We start from the raw sequence: 21,700 nt of genomic DNA, 5'->3' as shown, positions 1-21,700 counted from the left end.
GGCGGCACTACTGTGAGGCGGAGGGGAAGGAGGACGACCCCAACTTCTTCAAGATGGTGGAGGGCTTCTTCGACCGCGGCGCCAGCATCGTGGAGGACAAGCTGGTGGAGGGGCTGCGCACCCGCGAGAGCATGGAGGAGCGGCGCCACCGCGTCCGCGGCATCCTGCGCATCATCAAGCCCTGCAACCATGTGCTCAGCGTCTCCTTCCCCATCAAGCGCGACAACGGGGAGTGGGAGGTCATCGAGGGCTACCGGGCGCAGCACAGCCAGCACCGCACCCCCTGCAAGGGAGGTGAGAGCCGCGGCGCGGCCGACGGCGCCCCTCTGTGTGTCCGTGTCCCCCCTCCCCCCCCCGCTGTTTAGCTGTTAACGCGGCAGGAGCTCGTGCGTGACCGTTACCGGCCCGCTCGCTGCCCCCCGCGGGCCCGCTGCGCGGCCGGCCTGGTTGCGGCCGGGCGGCGGCCTGCGCCGCGGCTGCCCGCGGGAGGTGAGGGGGGCCCGGGCGCGCCTCACGCCTCGGCGGTGTCCGCCGGAGGGGGAGAAAACAAAAAAACGGGAAACATCACGCGTGAAGTATCTGCTTCTGAGCTGAGACCTTGAGGAAAGCCGTCTGCAGGCTGCCGGGCTCTCTGTGTGAAATCGGAGTGTTCACCGAGAAAATGTCTCATGGCCCGTAACGAAAACTAACAAGTCTTCCCAGGCACCAGCTTGGTACATAGGAAAAAAAAGCAAGCTTTTTTTTTTCCCCCCGAGGAAAAGCTAACCGCGCATAGCTATGGCCAGCTGCATACCCAGTCAAAGCAAGCGAGGGGGTGATTCTCACTCAGTAACCCAGCAGAGCTAATCGTGTAGGAAAACAGGGTGTAATCTTAAGGAAATCAAACTCCCGATCCTGTTATTTGGTCCGAGATAGATGGCATTTCCTTCAAAAACAAGTACAGATGGCCCTCAGGGTACTTTATTCAGCAGTGCTGATCTTTGTGGGCCATTGGAGACCATTTCAGGAGCATATAGCATCCCAATCTGGAGCTTTTAAAGTAATATATAAATCAAGGAGTTTTTCTTCAGCATAGACCAACTCTGTGGTAAATAACAGTGGTGCTTGTAGAAAACAGTTTCCTCTGTGATTTGTTTTGAGTGGAGACTGCTGACTTCTAGAATAGAGTGGGAAAGGTGTTCATGTATAAATGTTTTTGACAGTCAGCTTAGCTGTTGCATATATGACGTGGGTTATGTTACGTGGGAATTTTCTCTTTCCAGCACAAATAGTTTGTCCTGCTGATGTGGTTTCTAACTTTACAAAATTGAATGCACAGTGAGTGTTGCGTAGCATGCTTAATTCCTATCCAGAAGAGAGAATAAAAAACAGTTCAAAATGATGTGGAGGTTAACTCTTAAAATAACTTCTGGTGATAGTTTGGAACAGGAGTTCCCAACTTCAGACTTAGTCATAGTTGAAGCCTGGTTTGGATGAAGTTTACTCTGTATGGAGTGCTGTTGCTGCTATAATTTCTTTTAAAATACTGATCACTATTACACTGCTTTTTGTGGTTGCTCAGGTCAAGTTGCTTTTTGCTGCTGCTTATGAAGAGTCCTTTCCTGTGCTGCCTCTGTTACTGTTCAGAGCCACAGTTGCATATTAAAATACAGTTCAGCAGCAAATGAACTAACAAGATTTTATCAAACATCGAGAAACTGCTAATACTTCATGTTAGTATTGTTCAGAAATGGAAGACTTTATTTTCACGATGAAGAATTACTCTACACATGAACAACAGCAACAGCAAAAAATAGGGCGATTGGATGCCTTCTGTTCTGATAGTTGTGTTTCTAAATCCTCAAGAGAATTTCTTGATTTTTAGTAGCAATTTGTATGCCCATCTGTCTGCGCTAAGACTCAAGAAAACACTGTAGAACTTATGGAAAGTTGTTACTGGGCCTGGTAGACTACAGTAGTCCAAGACTGTTTCTCAGTCTAATGGGCTCAAGGATATTTTGCTTGATATGATAGGTATCCATGCAGCTAGGAATATAAAATATAAATTAAAAATTGCAGAAAGTAAGTAAATAATGTGACTCTTGATGTAGTCTTCCCTGCATAGCATGAGTGAGGATAGAATGGTCATGTCTGTGCTGAAAGTTTTCAGGCAGTTGGATATGGCAGCTGAAGAAAATAAACTTTGTCCTTTCCTTCCCGTGCTATTTCCCTCCCACCATGGGATTGGGGAAGGAACTGCAAATGCTGTTTCCTTTCCAGTCTATTCGGTGTAGTGATCATCAATGGATTTCACCTTCTAATGCTCTCTAGGAATTGGATCGCTATCAGACGACAGATCTGGCTTTGTCGTAAATTTAAATGTGACATGTGATATGATATGTGCTCAGTAAGTAGTTGGAATACTTGAAACCTGTTATGAAAAAATAAGGTAGGAAATGGCAGTAGAAAATTGCTACTTAAACTGCAAAGAAAAAGGATGGTGAAGGTATTTCTGCATTTGTAGTATACTTGATTCTTCCTGAATGCACCAACAACTTGAGCTTTTGTCCAAAAGTGATTTTTTTAAACTAGATTCTTACTAGATTCTACAGGAAAAAATGCAAAGCACAGTGAAATATAGTTCAAACTTTGTAATATTGTGAAATGAGAAAACTTGCTGAAGTGACTGTCCCACATATTGTGTAGTCCAGAATCTGATGTAAGGAATTAGCAGCAGCAAGAAACAGCAAGGAGCCTGTGCCTACCTTTTAAAGAGGGCGATAAGTTGGCATTGTAAGGAAGGTTTTCAGAGCAATAGGAGGAACACAGGTCCTAGATCTTTTCAGTTGCAGAATTATGAACTTTAACTTTGCACTTACTGAAAAGTAAAATGTTTGATTAAAATAAGGTTCTTAGGATCCCCCTTATGATTAGGAATCATAAGGTTCTTATGATTTGCCCATACCAATCTTTTAAAAAGATATGTATTATGTACTAAGAAAGAGATGGCCTTTAGTTACTGCTAGGTGGTAATGTACAAGTAGGTATGCTTGGTCATCTCTGTCACTGTTGTAAGGAAATTGTACTTCAAACTCTTCTCTCATGGGTATTTCATGAGTTTTAAATATTGTATAAATATAATCRAATTTGTTTTTACGTCTTTAAGAGCAATTAAAGAAAAAGTGCTTGGTATGTCCAAGCATTATTAATAAGCTGAATGATGAGAGATGATGTTTAAAGAGTATTAAGTACTGTTTTGTGTACAGATTAGACAAAAGGCCAAAGTAGGCTTTAAGACTGAAGTATATGATTCAGGAAAACAAATGTTTTTCATGCTTCTCAAGGTTGTCCTTTAATTTTTTTCCCCTAGTTTCTTGATATACATCTATACTGAAATACTTCATTAGTACTTCTGTGTATGTTTTGGTTTGTAAGGTCATTTACAGATTTAGCCATTAACTAATCAAGAATTTATACTGTAAATCAAATAAATTCTTGATTTAAATGCTGTGAACCTAGAGACAGTTCAATTACTCTAGGAAACAAACACCAAATAAATATTTTAATGTTTCTGAATGCTAAGCAGTACGTCATTGTTTCTACTAAACATCTGTGTTTGTAGCTTAACATCATAACAATAAGAATATGTTTCCTTTTGTTACAGGTGACTCTTAACATCACCTTCACTTTTCTTTGCCTGCTGATTCTCCCCTAGAGTAAAACCTTGATTCCTGCATGGTAGTCCAGCCCAAATCTGGAAAGTGCCAAACCGAGTGTGAGGTTGATCTTTATGGAGTAACTTTAACACTTGGATGGGCATGTGAATGATACCTGCCAGTGGGAATTCAACAGTTTGTTCACTTAATCTTTCTGTACCAAATCTTCTGTTGCCTGCAAGTAGACAGAGCTCAGCAGAGTGAATGCCAGAAGAGGTCTGCTCTGAAAATAAGCGTTCTGAGTGAATGATTGTGGCCTGATACAGAAGTGAAAGGGCAGACCACATAGGTTGGTCTGAATGAGGACAAATTCAAGATTAGTCTTAAATTTTTGCGTAGGCCAACTTCTATACCTTGATGGGAAACTTGACTGTCATATTTTACAAGTAACCAAGTTTAAAAAGTAAATGCTCTAATACCCTATTTCCAATAATTTAATGTATAGTTAATATAAATAGGAAATTCAGTAATGACTTACTTATCCCACCATCCTCTCTCCCTCCAAAACAGATTTAGAAACATAAGTTGACTTGATTGTGTTGGGACACAGTTGTCACTACACAATAGTGCATGTGATTCACTTCATTGGGTAAAGAGAAGTGCTTTTCAGGAAAACTGGCACTAAGTACTGAAACATGCTTTGTTTTCAGCTTAACTTCAATTTTTTTCATGTCATTGAAAGAACCTAGAAATAACAGTTCTGTCTGTGTCTTGCACCGCTTCTCTATTTCATTGTTTTAGAAAAGAATCTTTAACTATTTTAAGGGTTGCAAACCAATGCGACTCAAGGAGGTGGTGATTCTTTTTCTTTTTTCTTCTGTGCTTTAGGAGTCTTTACAAAATGGTCATGAATATTAAGTGGTAGGTCTTGCACTGTACTGGCTCCAGCATACAAGTCCAGGTTTTAAAGATTCCATTTTCTGCAATTTAACTCTTTGGAAAGAAAAATTTAATTAGAAGAGGAAAAAAAAGAGTCTTATCCCACTGAGAATATGGAGATAAGCCCTTTTCTTGTGTGTTGGAACTCCTGAAGCAAGTTGCTTATGATCCAAACTGAGTATTTATAATATTGGACTGATGTTCGGGGTAGCTGAAGTACTGGTGTTGGTCAGATCAGTCTTTCCCTTGCTTATGTGGTGACTTGCGTGCTAGTGGCCAGAACTAACAGGAAACCACAGCTGCTCTTGTTCATGGCAGTGACAGCTGCCTAAAGAACTAAAACCAAATACAGTACAGGAAGTGAGATGGCTGAATACAGATGACTTGCTGAAAAGTACCCTGGAAGTTCCTATTTAAAACATTTAATCTTTGTAAATAACTTTTTCAAGTTTTATGGAACGTATAAAACTGGTTAAACTGCTTTTCTCATGAGGTCATTGCTGACAACTGTTTTCATTAATAGGTCAGTTTCAGAGAATAGATTAGTGAAAATAACCAATGTGCAAATACAAATAAGTTAATTTTGAGTTCATAGCTGCTTAGTAGTATGGAAATGATGCTGTGTTTGTTTGGCAGCATTTACTGCAGGGATAAAACTTTTAGAGTCTGCTCGTGTTAACTGGCTGTCTAACAGGTCTGGTATTAATGAAAGCAAGTTAATAAGAGTTGTGAAACAGCATAACCTTTTGTTTATGCTCACTCAAATTGCCTTAACTAAGTCTCAACTACTTCCTCAGTTCAGAAACACTTTAAAACTATCTTTAGTTCCAGAGTAGATTCAGTCTGACTTTCATGTACATAGAAGTTTTGGGATTTTGAAAAACTTTGTCATACATTACTTGAAAAGTCATGTTCCATGTCTGTATTTGAAGACATGACTCTTACTTTATTTGCTCATTTGACTTGGAGGTGAATGAGTCTGATTTCCTGTGTGGTGCTTTCTTTGGCTTGCTACCAGAAGCATCTATTCAGTATGAGGAGACTTTCCTGTCTTCTGGTTTTGGCTGCTTCTCTTCTGCCTACCAGGATTTCTTCTCTTCTGASTTAACTATGTGTTAATGAGCTTCTTACTAAACAAGGCAATATTCATTCATTCTTCCCTTGCTGCACTTCTGTTGCAGAGGTCTAAGGCTCGTACCAGTATCAGTGCCCAGTCACCAATAGCCTCTGTCATACATGTTACCTTGTCTAAAACTGTATACATACATCATGATGGTAACTTGTCTGCAAAAGAAAAGACTTTACTGGCAAAAGTTGGAGCAGTACAACCCCATGGGTTGTCTTTACCTTAGTGGCATAGGTTATTCCCCCTTGAAAATGGAGAAGTAAGCAGTAGTGCTATAAGGTAACTTCAACAGAGCTGCATTTATCCTGGGGTTGTGTTGGTGTATTTGCTTTTTAAGTGATGTGTGTATGAACATCTGTAGCCCGGGGGTCTTAGAGGATAAGATAAAGAAATGAATCTTAGGGGCCATACAACATATGGAACTATAACATAGACCATCTATAACCTGAAATAAACCATGGAAACTGGTCTAACTTCAAAGGAATCAGGGTTTTACAGATAAAGACTGGTAATTAGCCTAACTGTGATAACATTTGTAGTATTATAGCTAAAGCTTATATGAGTGCCTGATTTTCACAGGTTTTTATTTTCCTATTGTAGCATGCCTAACTTTACAATAAGTGCAATAGTGGATATATGTTTAAATTGCAAATTGAAAACAAGCAAACAAAAAAAAAACACCCAAAGAAAACAGGACAAGGAGTGGCATCCTATACTTTTTGTGGCCTTTTATAAATTAGTCACAATTCTCAGTGAAGCATATGATTTTTTTAACCTTTGATATTCTAGTAAAAGCCTATGCCTTGCTTCTCTGGCTATGAATCTTTTCAGTCTCAGCTTATTCATAATCAGCTCATGCCGTTTGTTCAGTAGCCAACTTTGTCCTTGAGCTTAAATAGTTGTTTTCCCTTGCTACTGTTGGCTCCTTGTCTATTTATAGAGAGATCATGCCTCTCTCAGCATTGAGCTTTCTGGATAAACACTTGTTTAGGGGGCTGGGGAGGGGAACCTCTTGGGTATTAGACCCCTCATTCTCTGGTCATCCTAGCAGGTATTCTTTGCACCTGATCCGCATGAATTACAAAAGCTCCGTCTTGCTAGGAAATAAGCTATTAGGCACAGCTTGGAATTTGCCTGCTTCATGTCAGCACTATGGTGACTTGTTTTTCTGGCTCCTATGGCATTTGGACCACAGAAGTAGAGGCCAACTCATGTGTTATTCCCTTCTCTACACACCCACACATGGTATTAATATCTTTATCTCACTGTATCATCCTTATTACTACAGTGTTCCGAGTGCCTCTTAATGAACAACTTAATCTTTTATGCAGGATTGAGGCAGTTTTATAGATGAGACATGCACTCTATCTTTACTTCCTAGTGCTATTCACTAAGTGCATAAATTCGGGTAATAAGTGTTGGGCTGGTGTTATACAAAATCTGTCACATTAACATTTAAAACACAAGACCTTACTAATGCATCACATATTACTTTAATAGAGAATATTCTTGGCCTTCCTCTGCATGGAATGAAATAAGCTTATATGTATGTATATTTGAAATAATAAAATGGCTTATGGAAAGTATAAAAGAAGTGATATTCTGAAGTATTCTGTCTAGTTCAGTGCCTTAATGGTCACTGTACAGATACTTAAGGCTACATGGGAGTTGTTTTTTTAATCAGAATGGTGGGATGTGTCYATAAGGAAGGCTGTTCCCTATTCCAGGTTATATCTAGCTAATGCTGTATGTGAAGAAAGGCATATTTTTATCTCCCCCTCCTTGGCAGTTAGTGAATTGAATTTAGGAATGAGTAATTTTTGTTGCTGATTAGTGTACAGTGTTCTTGTTTTCCAGTGCTGAATTACTCATCTTGCTTTGTTAGCTTTCCCTGGAATTTTTTAGTCTTCAAAAATTACAAATTTGTCATTGTGCTGTTTACTGCACTTTTCAAATAATTAAATAAGGCTGAGCAGTTTCCTTGTAGGGAATCTTGGAAGGACTACTGGCTTTTGGGGATTAAAAAAAATATAGTTGTCCTGAAAGAGCCTAATGATTGCTTTGAAGTTCTGTTCCTACTGAAATTCATCTAAATGAAAATGTTATACATGGATACAAAGCTAACATTAAGGAACCAAGGTATTGCAGTAAATGCTGGAGCTGATTTATGGATTTTGTTTGGGGATTTTGCAGATAGAGGTAAGGAGAACAAATGCACCATGTTAGCAAGAATCTTGACCTGTAAAATGCCCAAATTAGTCTCAAAGCTCAAAAGATAATCATGACTAGAAGAAAATACTGAAGTCAAAGCAGGACAAAAGCCTCGGTTAGATATGAGTAATTCGGACTGAGATGCAAAGCTGTTCCAGGTTGTGGTGCACTTGAAGAACTCACCACGATTCCCAAGATACTCAGTGCAGGAGGAGCAGCTTACTGAGTGTGTTGCTCTGGGCTGTCACCTTGGTAACTATTTAGTTTTGAGACTTGTCTTTGAATACTTCACCCTCACTAGTGATGAGGGCATATGCAGATAACTATTCTTTATGATAACTGAACTAGAAGATCAGGAAATAATTACACTAACTTTCCTAAGTGCATTTCTCTAGATTTTTAGGCAAACTAGAAAGACAGTAATCATGTTCTCTAAAAGCTGATGGTTCTGTATATCTTCTCTTTTTTAAGTAAGCATACTGAAAACACAGAACATAATGGAACACAACAGAATCTGTACAAAGTAAAATCTAGGATGTACAGCTGGTTACTTTTTCTTTGAAATAAAGATTTTCTTTACATGCCTGTTAGTACAATCCTTAGTACAAATCTTAATTTACATTTTTACAAATTGCTGTTTAAAATGGTAACTGACAGTTGCTTTAAAACTCACATGCAGGATGCCTACAGACACCAGTTATATCACAGAATCCAAAATACAGTCTTATCGATAATTACTATTTTGACATTTATTTCAAAAATGCTGTTTTAAGTGCTTTGCTATCTCTACTTGGAAAAGTTAAAATTAATCCATAACATCTCTCTAAGAAGCTAAGCTTAAATCATGAGCAAATTTTACTGTGGCCAAAACAACTATTGGGCTCAGCACAGATAGCTGGGTAAGGTATAGCATCTCCAAAATATGGAAGATCATAAAACAGAAGTTTCAAAAGCTAAGACACTGTAATGTGATGATAAAACCTTCTCTTTATACTACCCAGTAATAAAATTTTTTTTCCTCATGTAGAACGTCTTGTGCATAGCAAAACCAACCTATCACTCAGCATACTGTTTAACTTCTTGGGGTGTGGCAAGGAAAGAGAATACTCCGCTAGAAGAAGAATTTGTATGTTTTCCGATGAAAAGTATTTTCCATGGCAGTGAGTCATGCAGTAACTTGAGGTTTTCTTCAAACTATTTTGTCTAACTAGTTTGCTGTAACAGTCACAAGTTTCCAGAGACCTACTATGAGGGACTTGCCAGGGTTATAAAATGCTAATCTTGCTGTGTAGCAGTGACTTTCATTGCTTATGTATTACAAATCTTTTGCAAAAAAACAAAAACCAAGAAAAACAGTATTGTATCTGTGTATATGGTCTATTTTAGAATCAGGCTGTTGAATACGTCTCCAAAAGAGCTGTACAAATGCATGGCAATACTCTCCCCCTGCCAAAGTAGGAAGCTGTCAAACTGAATTTCACTGATGTCCAAATACAATAGAAATTAAGTCTTTTGTCTGTGTGCATCCTCTTGCAGATGGCATGTACATCATTCTCAAACGCCTGGCTCTCAGCAGCCCTCACAGCTTAGCACAAATAATTCCCCGGTCGAGGTGGGCCTCCTATAGATTAATCACAGTTCCTGGAAAACAATTATTGGCCTAATTGTGAAAAGGAATAAAATGTTAGCATATTTTACATGTTGTCCCTCTTTTGCTACAGAAGGAGAAAAAAAATCATACCTGTCACTAAACTGGGAAGCTATCCCCTGAACTATGTCTGTGGTAATAAAAATATTTAGCAGATAAACTGTAACTAAGTAGCTAGTGAAGTCAGCACAACTCTCAGAATTGGCTAGTCTCCCACTTCGGAATATAAGCCTTTAGACAAGTTGATTCAGTTAAAACTGTTTGATAGGCTACAGAAGAAGCTAAATCCTGCTCAAAAATATAAAAGAAAAGGACAATTCTTCCAGAAGAGGATGATTTCAGCCTCAAGTTTAAAAGTTGTCCCTATTCTGGTATGTGTACATGGGTGACTAATAGGTGTCTCAGCTGAAAGCCTTTCAATACTGGGTTAATCTCAGAACATTTTCCCTAGTTCACCTAGTATAAAAGTGTAATATTTATTGCAATAAAATATATAGCAGCCCTCAATAAACTGGAAATGTAACTGAACTGCATGTGTGTGAAGCCTCTAGCTACACTGCTGCTTGTTCAGTTTTTCAGATTGCCTCTTCCATATGATAAATATGCAGAAGAGGCCACTCTCTCCTTTTTTGTGTTCTGTTTCCCTGTTAAAAATGTAAAAAAAGATAAGTAATCCTAACTCTTAATCCACCCGCTGCTTTCCATATATCAATAAACAGCGTTTTGTGTGCCTGCAAAGGTATTACTGACATAGTTCTAGCAAAACGGCTTTGTGTACATGGCTTGGTGAAGTTAGAACAAATATGCAGGTTGAATAAATACACAGTGACCTAGTTCAGATGGGGATAGAGGGGCAGAGTTCATTCCTGCGGAGCACAGACTGGGGCTTCGGGCCTGGCTGGCTTGAGCAACGCTGCCGGACCAGGTCCTGAGCGTACCTGCGCAGCCACGAGGGCATGCTGGCCCCAGGCAGGCCTGGCTGAGCCATGGGTGGTGGCTCTTCTTGCTCAGGGACTACCCCTCCGGGTAGTCAGCAGGTTACCTACCTGAGGAGGGTAACCCTCCTCCGAATTAGGCGTGTGAAACACTACGTACACTGTATCTCAGACTSTTCTGCTGGGCCTTAATAGATTCCACTTAAATTTCAAATGTTTTTTCCTGTGAGAACCTTCTTGGAAGCCCAGGCAGGCTTCCTATATACCTTATCGCTGCCTAAGTCAGAAACTAATTAATTTGCTTTTGGAGCCCACCCTCCTTCCCGTGTACACTCTAAATTTAAATTCTGTCCTGCGGAGGCCTGGTGCTTTCTTTTACTATTTGAACTCGCATAAGAAAGCAGAACTTGGCCCTCAGCTTTATTTGGGCAACATTCAGTTCCTTTGAAACTAGGGCTGTTTCCAGAGCATCCAGGAATGGCTTTCACAGGGGCAGAGTGCTTTAGTTTGGATAATGTATGCTAGCCTTTTTTCACTTCTGAGGACCTGAATATGTGCTTCTCTAGATAATAGGAAATTTGTGGCGCCTTGTCCTAGCATCTAAAGGACACTCTGTGCCTGCTCCAAACCACCATGCAACTTGGCACAACCTGCAGCCTGTCTTTGGAGGATTTGGGGAGTAGAGGAGAGAAGAAATTCTGCACAGCTCTGTTACAGTTAATGATGATGCAGACTAAGCTTGGATAGAAGCTAATGTATAGCTGTAGGGCTTTTTGCTGTTGCCCCATGCGTTTGTGGGAACTGTGAGGATCCTAAACTTCGTGTTTAGGCCTCTGCACTCCTGTATATGCGCCCTGTCAGTTTGTCTAAAGTTTTCTACTTTGCAACTACCTCTAAAATATGAGGATTTTAACTTTTTATTCAGTCAATTTATTGGACAGTTATAACCCATTTCTTAAAAGACTTTTGAGAGTCAGGCAGGTGAACAGATCTCCCTGCCTTTGCATAATCATTTTCCAGTTGGTTTTGAACTGCCTTGAAGGCCACAGTCACCAATTTTGAATCTGAGCCTCTATCAAACCACAACAATACAAATTTGAATCCGGATCATTTGTCAACACATGCTTGCAATTCTGCTGAATAAATCAGAGCAGACAAAGCAGATTGTGCTGGGTTTTATGCAGGGTGCAGGAGGGGTGACTTGATCACACACAGCCTTGCTGGTAGAGTTAGTCTATCAAAATGTTGTGAACAAATTTGAATTAGCAGAGTAGCTTGCTGCTTTTTGTCATGCGTCTACCTAGCAGTCAGAGCCATGAAGCTGTGTATGGTTTCATTGGACCTCAGCCATACGTATTACAAAGCTCATAGCTTAACAGAAGCTTGCATTACTCTAGCAAAGGGATGTTGATTATGACCTGTACTGATAAGTTACGTTCAGGAACACAGTTCATCTTGTATAAACAGTGAATGAAGTTCAAAGTTAAAGATCTTGCGGTATGCTCATGTGCTTTATCAGCCTATTAAAAAACAGGGACTGAGTTACCTATCAGCTTGACTCTCAGGGAACATTCACTTTTGTTCCAAGGTTGAGAGTTGCTGTTAAATGACTTAATAGAGAATTGTTGAAGTCTTTAATTCCTGCTAAAGAAAGATAGATTTTTAAGTAGGAGAATGGGGGGTTGTTCTTAAAAATCTTAAAGCAAATGGGTTGATAAGTTAAATACTTGCATGTTATAGATGGGTGGCCTAGAATTAGCCTTCCCAGTTTATAAATACCTGAGAAGTTACTCAGTGAATTCCTTTTTTCTCCTGTGTGTCTTACAGGTATTCGTTATAGTTTGGATGTTAGCGTGGATGAAGTGAAAGCCTTGGCATCTCTAATGACGTATAAATGTGCTGTGGTTGGTAAGTGATGATTTATCAAGCAAGAACACAATCTTGACTTTCAGTCAGTACTGATGTAATTTACAGAAAAGCATCTGAAGGATTAAATTAAGTTTTAGACACTAATCTTTGACTAAAATTTGCATCAAGTGGGTAAAAAATGTATAGTGACTAATATAATCATGTATATTCCTTCTGCTGTTACTGTAGCTCCTTGGGCTCAAATAAAGTTGCATTTTCATTTGGAAAGTCCAAACTCTGCTAGTTACCCACCTATAAAAGTATTGTTTCTGGAAGACAAATCCATGTATGGCAGATGTTGATCTGGAGGAGGTAATTTTAAGGGGAGAAGATGGAGACTGAAGGATTCAGGCAGGGGAGCTGTGGAGGGAGAAGAGGGATAAATTTCCTTTATGGGTTAAAAAGAAGTGTAATTCATATGTGGCTGCTTAATTGCAGTGGAATTTGGAGAGCAACTAAACATTCTGTGCATGAAAACAAAATACTTTTTTCTTGCGTAGAGGGAAACTTAAGACTTGCAAAGTAAATTTTTTGAGCTGAAACAGTAAATAATAAACTGTAAAAGTTCTTGTTGTTACAAATGTTAAGTAGAAGAGCTTGAAGGATATACAAGATTTAAATCATGAACTTAAAGTGTCAAAGACAATTTTCAAGCTGCCCTTGAAAGATTTCCCCTTTTAAAAGGAGTCCCCAGGTCAGATTATAGCTTACATTTGTGAAGCCCTGAGCATGGCAAAACCAAATTCACTGCAAAAATCGAAGATATGATTCACACAAATTATTGATGTGTTCTGCCTTTATTGTTGAAAAAGTAAAATAATTTTCCTTTGCATTCTTGTAGATGTGCCATTTGGTGGGGCAAAGGCTGGTGTCAAGATCAATCCCAAGAACTACACAGTAAGCTTAATCATAGATAAAAATTCAGTTAACTGTAGTACTGAAGCCAGCCAGTTTAAAAAGCTCTTCTAAGGGCATTATTGACAACTTAAAATTTCCTGCCACTTCTGCCTCTGTAGAGGCTGAATTAAGCTTGTGTGTGTAATAGGTAGGAAAGAATTTTTAGAAGGTGTATATATAAGAGGTCAAATACTTCAATCATTTAGTTCATTCCTTTTTTATCTTGAGGCCATAAGACTGCAGACCATTTGGAACCTAATTTCTTTTTTCAAGTTGATATTGTTAATAAGGGCTTAAATTAAACTACTCTCGCAAAAAAAGTTAATGTTTTTGTTTATTATGACAAATAGTTTTATGGTCCATTAAACCTTTATACRCAGTGTTCCAGTGTAAATAATAGCTAACTTGGGTTATAAAAAGTTTACTGCAGGCTTGCCTTCTTGCCCTAATTAAAATACTTGTATAGAAAAGAATGCTCGAATATGTATCAGATATTCTAGGCTCAAAACTCATGTGAGGATTTGTGTGAAGTACCTCAGGACTGTGTCGATTATGTAACCTGCAGGCCGGCTATTGCTGTTGCTGGGTATAAATCTCTCGCGTGGGCTATCGGACTTGTTTGCTGGAAACCTCTGCTACAAGCACAGGTGGTTCTTTCTGTGCTGCATTCCTGACTTGTCATGGATCAGAATGTACAGAAAGTCAGTCGAATGTTTCCTTGTGCTGTCTGAATACCAAGGGACTGTTAGGGAGTGGCGTATAAACTACATAAATATGTGAATCATCCTTTCATAAAAAAAAAAAAAAAGGCATCTTTTTACACTTGGGTATTAGTTTTAGCAAATGTTCATAAGCACTAATGATTTCTTGTGATATTTATTGCATTTTCTTTATAGGACAATGAATTGGAAAAGATCACAAGAAGATTTACCATGGAGCTAGCAAAAAAGGGTTTCATTGGTATGTTGTGTAAAATTTTAATAGTAAAATTTAGGAATCTGATTTATTCTACATTGACAACGTCCACTAGAGAGTATCCTTGAAATAATTGCATTTTTGAGCTGTAAATAATTTGGGTATGATACTTTCAACAAAGAACCACAAAGAATTGAGTCATTGCAGCTTACTACATATCGAAAGGAACTGTATCTTAACTTAAAGACTTTTTTCTGGAGGTTGTTATGCTATCAAAAGCCACAAAAGCTGAGGTTATAGGGTCTCTTATGGATGGAGTAGAAAATCCTGACCAAGTTTGTTGCAATTTTAATCTCTAATATGGAGCCGTTCACTGTTACTGTTTCCTGTAGTCTCATTTGAGGCTTTTGGCAGATACCAGAGGAAACAGAGGAAGGAAATGGAAGATCCACCCCAGAGAAAGTTTTGATGGCTTCACCCATGACAACCACAGGCTACAGAGGAAGCTAGGCAAGAAGTGTAGGTGTCTGTTGTAACAGACCCTCAGCTTTTGTAGTGGTAATAGGTGTCTCATTTAGAGACTCAAACCTGAGCTGAACTGATAGCTTGCTGTCTGAAGGTCTGGAAGTTTCCTCTTGAATAAAACTGGACATGATTAGCTCAACTCCTAATTAAATGGAGAATCTTTACCTGTAGAAGGTTCTTATTCAAATGAAGGCATGTAGCAAGGCATATAGCTAGTCAAGTGTCTGCCATGTATTCCTGATGTTTAACTGCCTCTAAGAATGTATATTAATTTACCTGCATTTTCTTTTCTCTGACCAGAGTGTTTCTCATCTAAATTAAGCTTCTTTGAAAAGCACTTATTGATGTTACATGTGACTAGTGTAATAATATACACTATACTAATGATAACAATTGTTAGTTCAGTGACACAAAAATAGTTTGACACTTAAAATAGTTTGATGAAATTCATCTCCCTTTTTGACTTTATGGTAGGGGCTGTATAGCTTTCAAAACCTTTAAAAGTGCTTAGAAGACAACTTTGTAGAGGCAGACTTGGGTTTAAAGTCTTGCTTAGCAGGACCCTTTGACCTTAAATAGGTTGGCTAAATACCTCTTTTAATTATCTAGAAAAAAGAGACTAAATTTGCTGTTAGTACAACAGATGTACAAAGGTTCATTCAAAGATTTAGTTCATCAGGAAAGCTATAATATACCCTTCTTGAAATGAGGGGTAAATTCAAATGTATATGCTGTAGTGCAGTGACTAGAACAGCCTACCTTAAAAATTTAACCAAAAATTTTAAACTCAGCTGGGAAGGAAAAAGAAATTCATAGAAATACATAAATGTTCTAATACAAAAACAATTAACAGTATGGTATATAGGAGTCATACCTAAGTAGTGTCCTTCCTGTTGTTATAGCAGTGATCATCAAAAAAGTAAAAGTATGATTCTGATGCATTATCTTACTCTAACTTTTCATTGACAAACTGACCTTCATTTTACTGAGTGGCTTGTGTATTGTACAAATGCCTGATACAAARTTTAAAACCAAACTGAATCCAAACAACCCTGTTACTTGAATAATCAACTGAGGATTAAATAAGAAAACAGTTCTTTGCCAAGTCCCTCTCCAAGGAATAATGTTTGAAGATAACTTCATGTTTGATCCTTAAGAGCTGTTTTCACTGTGGCCAACAGGACCTGGTGTTGATGTGCCTGCTCCTGATATGAGCACAGGGGAGAGGGAGATGTCCTGGATTGCTGACACCTATGCCAGTACCATAGGACACTATGTAAGTTTTGGGCAGAGGCTTTGAAGTAGACAAGCTTTCTTGGTCTTTGCAGAAATCCTGTCATCACTGTTCTAAGTATTTATTACCATGCTGCTTCATCATATGATTTTATTTAATTATGTGAATCTAAATATTTTCTTGCAACTGTAACAACTTAATTGATAGGAGATTTTTAAGCTGCAGTTAAGAAAAAAATAGTTTAAAATAAATAAAAGCTACTTTTTATGTTAGGCTTAAATTATGTTTGTCTGATACCATACCAATTAGGACTGTTCAGCAAAAAGAGAATATACGTTTTATAAAGGTCTTGTAGTCTAAAGACTTAATCTAAAAATGCTTTTTAATTTTACCATTTCCCTCAGCTTTTTCATTGGTAGTATAATTACTGTAAAGTTGTTAAGCAAATATGTAGTTCGTAATAGTTGGTATAGTCTTAATGTACTGAAATTTTTCAGCTTTGGACTACCAAATTTACAAGTGTTATTAAATAAAAGGTTAGCTTTTAAGTCATTCAAGAGACCATGTAAATCACTTCTCCCTTTTGGTATAACACCACAACAGTATTAAAAATTTCTCTATGTGGTCCCCTGAAAGTAACAAGAAATCAGCATAGACTTTAGCAAGTTATCGAAAAGGTAAAGCAAAAGGCGCTGGTACAATTTGTTGCTCAGAAAGCATTCAAAAAAAATTTTTTTTCTATTTTTAATTATAGCACTTAATTTGACCTTTGTCCTTATGTTGCTTATTGGGTTATTTGGACCAATTTTGACCGTTCCAGAAACACAACTGTTGACCAGGGAAATATTCCTATTGTATACCTCTGACAGGTTGGGCAAAAATAATATCTATAACAGACAACTTATTTCTTAAGTCTCTACTGTCTATGCTATCTGAACTTTCTAGTATCTCTTTCAGACATCATTTCTGCTACTCCAGCAGGTCATAGTTTCCTAAGTAATCCTGCCATAGCTTCGTGGCAGTGTGTTAATATGCTAAGCTATTGCATGTTTCGATAATAAAAGATGCTTTATTCTCACTCTCTGCAGTCGCTTCCAGCAGTTCCTCAGAAATACRGCAGGGTACATTTTCCCCCCAACACTCCCCAGTAACTAGGCATTATAACTGCCCGACACGTATTGCTCTGGCATGTCTGGTCGAGACCTGCTTGTCTTTCTCAAGACAGCGTGCTTCCGGGCAAAATACTTGTCCTGTGCTATTTGTTGCCCATACCAATAGCGGAGAGGGTGGCATGGTTTGTCCTAGATCTGAAATACAGTCTAAAGTATYTTCTGGGGGAAAAAAAAAAAAAAATGCTTGAAGAGGCTGTAGCTAACTGATTACTTGAGCTGAATAGCTCTTCCACAGAGCAGTCTGATAGCTAGGGAAATCTAAAGCATTACTTGCTGTTGGATATTCACACATTTAGATGTAAATCTTTCATTAAAAACTTTAAACCTTATAAAAGGTCAAAAATACGGCTTCAGAAACACTTCAGGGTGCAAACTGACAACTTACTCCCCCAATCATAACTTAACATTCCATCATTTAAGAAAACTACTGCCTCAAGGTATTTTAAGTTTTAATACAGTAAGTGTACTCGTTGCACTCAAATGCATACTTCACTGGGATACAGCAGACTTGCTATTATAAGAATGATGCTGAAGACTAACAACATAGAGATGGCTTTAAGTTTTGCTGTATTTGTTAATAGTCTGTTCACATACAGGAGTTCTGTAAAGAAGCTTCATTTTTGTTAGGTGGAAAACTAAACATTGATACAAGAAAAGATTTTTAAATGCCTGAATTTCTGATTCTTCCCACTTCATGATCTCAGCTTGTTGTGTTGTCCTACAGATGCACACATTTCACCAAAAAAAAAAAAACRCAACTATTGAGGATTAAAAAAAATTAATTAGGCTACAATGGCTTCTTTTATTCTGTCTCTGCAAGGAAATGTCTTAGTCTTGAAGAACAAAAACAGCAGAGAGGATTTAGATATATTTTTCTGAAAAGTGAATTAAAGAATTGGAATAATAAAGACAAATTAAATGAAGATAACTTCTTTTTGTAGGGTTTCTTGGTTGTAGATGGAAGAGATAGTGGTAGCCATAGTTGGACTTACGAGCTACTGTGAAAAATGATCAAGTGTAGAGAAGGAAGGTGAGAACTATGTCAAGGCTTGATAGAGTGGACTAATTATCAAAAACAGTTTGTAGAGGAAGATGTTTCAGATAACTAGCTGGCTGAGACACCAAGAACAAAAATGAAGATGATAACTGCCAAATATATAAAAGTGACAATGAGGGGGAAGGGAACTAGAGAAAAAGAACCATTGAACAGAAGTTGAAACTAATCATAACTCAGAAAAAAGATCGAAGCTGTGCGAAGGACCACATTCTGCTGAGTGGAAAGATATCTCTTTGAGAAGGATCTATTTGGGAAGGGTATGGACCTGATGAGTCGGTGTGACTGTATGCGGATGTGTTCTGGGAGCTTGAAGCAGAGAGGAAAAGTTAAGCAACAGGTATAAACAGATAGAGGAAGTCTGCTTGAAACCTAACAGAACATTGCCAGGAAGCCGGAGAGGCAAGGAGAATAACACTACAGTGTAGAAAAGGGTTAAGGAATGAGCAAAACAAGGGTGTCTACGAGCTCCACCAGCTAGGTTCAGAGACTGTCAGTACTAATACAGAAGTCTTTAATGCTAACTATAAGCCGTTTTGCAAACCTCTTATTAAAAGCTGTGGTCTTTCCTTTTGTCTGAGGTATACAAAAATTTTTTCAATTGACTTAAAAACAAAAGTATAATGCCAGTTTGGGGCTCTGACATTTACCGTGGTCTGAATATGTGACTTTAAGACTGGGACCTGCCCTCAGCTCATGCTTTGTTTCTTGCCAAATGATGCAAGTCTTTAATAACTACCATGTTAACTGTTCTGGAAAGTCCAACTTAAGTTGCCGGATCACTGAATTATACATTGCTAAAGTTTTTGATTAAATTCATCCTTTTCAGCTCTTCTGTACTTTCCAACGCATTAGACTGACTCGAGGGAGATGTGAGGAGACTTTAATAAATACATTCTTGTATATGGTAGGAGGCTGTACTTGTTCAAATGCTTATAAAACATACTCCCTCCTCTGTGAATGCATGAAGGCTAAAACATAGTTTCAATACAAAAAAACAGAATGAAAACCTAGTAATACTTCAGAGAACTGAGCCAAGTTGTTTCTAGCAAAATGACAACATAGACCTTGTGGATCATGCCACCAGAGGGAGCATGCAGCTTAATGAAAGAAATGCAACCACATTGGGGAAACTGCATTAGGAACTTTATGTTGAAGTCCAGTATCACTTTTATTGTTTTTAAAGACAGGCTATTAAAGGTTACGATTAACTCACTGTCATTTTCAAACAATCAATAGCTTTGCTTTCCACTATGGTCTAATCATCTCCTGCCATTCTGCCKCCACTCACTCTTTTCTGATCTTTTCCTCCCTCTCACCAAACATCTCATGCTCAGACCACTGGCATGGAAATGTATTTGGCACAAGCAGTGGAGAGAAGGGAGCCTCCCGTGAATGTGCTGCTGGTGGAACAGAAACCCGTCCGGCTGCTGGCAGACTCATTTCAATGAATTCCCTTTCATCCCTACTCTTTCACTTCTGCTGGATGCCAGATCACTGCTTGTGTGGCCAGGCTCTGAGGGTGGGGGAGCATGGGAACCAGTGGTGACAGAAGGTTTTTTCAAATTATTAATTTCAACTGAAAAATTAACTCCAGCTTTAAATAGTCTATTTTATCTTGGCTAGCTATCTAGCATGTAGAAAACAATTTTATTTGGCACCAGATTTAAGATAGAAGCTTGATGGTATATATTGCTGAATAAAAGTAGTAAACGCTTATCTAGCTTTTCCTATATGACCTTTGTACTGTCGATTTTCCTGAGATCAAACAGAGTCCCCATGTTCTGACAACAGGAAGGTGTTAGGCTTGTATTGTGTTTCTAAATAACTGAATTTGGTATAAAGGAAGAGTAAACACTGTTTAAAGATGATTAAATGGCTTTAGCTGTAAACARTCCCAAGATGAATCTGAACCCTTTAAAAGATTAAAATGTCAAGAATGATGATGGAAATTACGACTGCTATAGGGGGTAATACAGAGGAACATATCCCTCAAAACTTTCTGATTTGTCAGAGGTCTGCTCTTTGCTGACAGTGCAATAGAAGTGTCACCATTATTAGCCACAGACTCAAGTCAACATGTACACTTGGATGCAACAAAAAAATTCCAGACCATATCTAATACTGCATTATATAACTTTCCTGACATCTGCTAGAGTATCTTTTTTTCTTCTGAGAAGCTGTTCATACAACCTCAGGAAGGAAATTGGCTTTGTAAACTAAATGTATATAAACTATAGTGTGTCCTGACTTTAATAATACCTGGATCCCCATGTCTCTAAAGTGTACAAAACTTCTTGTTCCAGCTGTCCTTTCACTGATTGTTTCCAGATCTCACAAATCTTTCATTGTTTTCCAGGATATTAATGCACATGCATGTGTTACTGGTAAACCCATCAGCCAAGGGGGGATCCATGGACGTATATCTGCAACTGGTCGTGGTGTCTTCCATGGAATTGAAAACTTCATCAATGAAGCATCATACATGAGTATATTGGGAATGACTCCTGGATTTGGAGATAAAACGTTTGCTGTTCAGGTAACTTTTTTTTCCTTCAACTGCTGGGAAAAAGTGGTAAAGAAAATTCTGGTAGAGCTGCTTTTAAAATGGGCTGTAGCAATAAATCTTGTTGGAGTTTTACGACTTTCAAGATTAACCTTTACTCTCAAACTTCAGAAATGCTTCTCAAACAACATAGGTGCCCTTTATTTTAGACTGTTTTATAAAAACTGAACTTTTGATTGCACTCTACAGGCACAAAGCCAAATCTCCAGTCTTTATCAACATAGGTTGCAAAGACCAAAGTGAGATACTACTGCAGGAGTTCTTTAAACTAAGTTCATTGAAGTGTGTGCAATGCCTGTGGCACCGTTTCTGCCTAAACAAAATTTGTTATACCTTTTTGTAATAAAAACAATAGAAAAGAGAGTAGGAATTGGTAGTATGTTCCTGTTCCACTATAGAATAAACAGTTGGGAAAGCAGAAACTGATACCCTGTCCTAAATTTGTAGGATTGAATGTACATGTTTTGCATACAGAGGACTTCAAGAAGCTCTGATTTATGTAGTTGAATTTTGAAAGTGTTCAGTGTTCAATAATACGCATTATCTTTCTTAATTTTTCAAAGAAATAACTTGTCCTTTTCACCAGCTTTGATAAACAGTAAGTGGAATGGAGGATCTGGGCGATTGCTTTGTTTTGAGTCGTCTTTCATACCAACGCGCTGGTTGTTAGAAATAGCAGAGGTTACAGTGCCCCCAGCTGTGACCTCTGCGTTGTCCTCTAGCTGACCAGTGGGCTGAAACAAACGTCTCTGCCCTGCGCAGACACGGCAGAACCCCCTCTCCCTACCCTTTGGCATCTTCGTGCTGGCAGGGGGCTAACCAGCAGGCACTAAAGCAGAACATTAAACTGAAAACTTGGCCAACCAAATAGCTGAAGATTCCTCTAGGAAAATGAGGATGTAATATTGCAAACAGACCTAGTGCATGCCAAACTG

At 38.5% G+C, this 21,700-nt stretch overlaps 1 protein-coding gene across 1 annotated transcript in view; it reads left to right on the top strand.

Annotated features, from left to right (window-relative positions):
• Positions 1 to 6: 6 nt before the first annotated feature.
• The window catches only part of GLUD1 (glutamate dehydrogenase 1), a 30,838-nt gene continuing 9,144 nt past the window's right edge, over positions 7 to 21,700 (top strand). The window contains exons 1-6 of the mRNA XM_026069958.1: positions 7 to 294; positions 12,322 to 12,402; positions 13,244 to 13,299; positions 14,196 to 14,259; positions 15,921 to 16,015; positions 20,559 to 20,738. Of these exons, the coding sequence (XP_025925743.1) occupies positions 54 to 294; positions 12,322 to 12,402; positions 13,244 to 13,299; positions 14,196 to 14,259; positions 15,921 to 16,015; positions 20,559 to 20,738 (717 nt within the window). The 5' untranslated portion in view covers positions 7 to 53. The remainder of the gene's footprint in view (positions 295 to 12,321; positions 12,403 to 13,243; positions 13,300 to 14,195; positions 14,260 to 15,920; positions 16,016 to 20,558; positions 20,739 to 21,700) is intronic.

Source organism: Apteryx rowi, unplaced genomic scaffold (assembly GCF_003343035.1).
Source record: "Apteryx rowi isolate R43461 unplaced genomic scaffold, aptRow1 scaffold_30, whole genome shotgun sequence".
Taxonomy (NCBI): Eukaryota; Metazoa; Chordata; class Aves; order Apterygiformes; family Apterygidae; genus Apteryx; species Apteryx rowi.
This window is presented reverse-complemented; position numbering and strand designations above follow the sequence as displayed.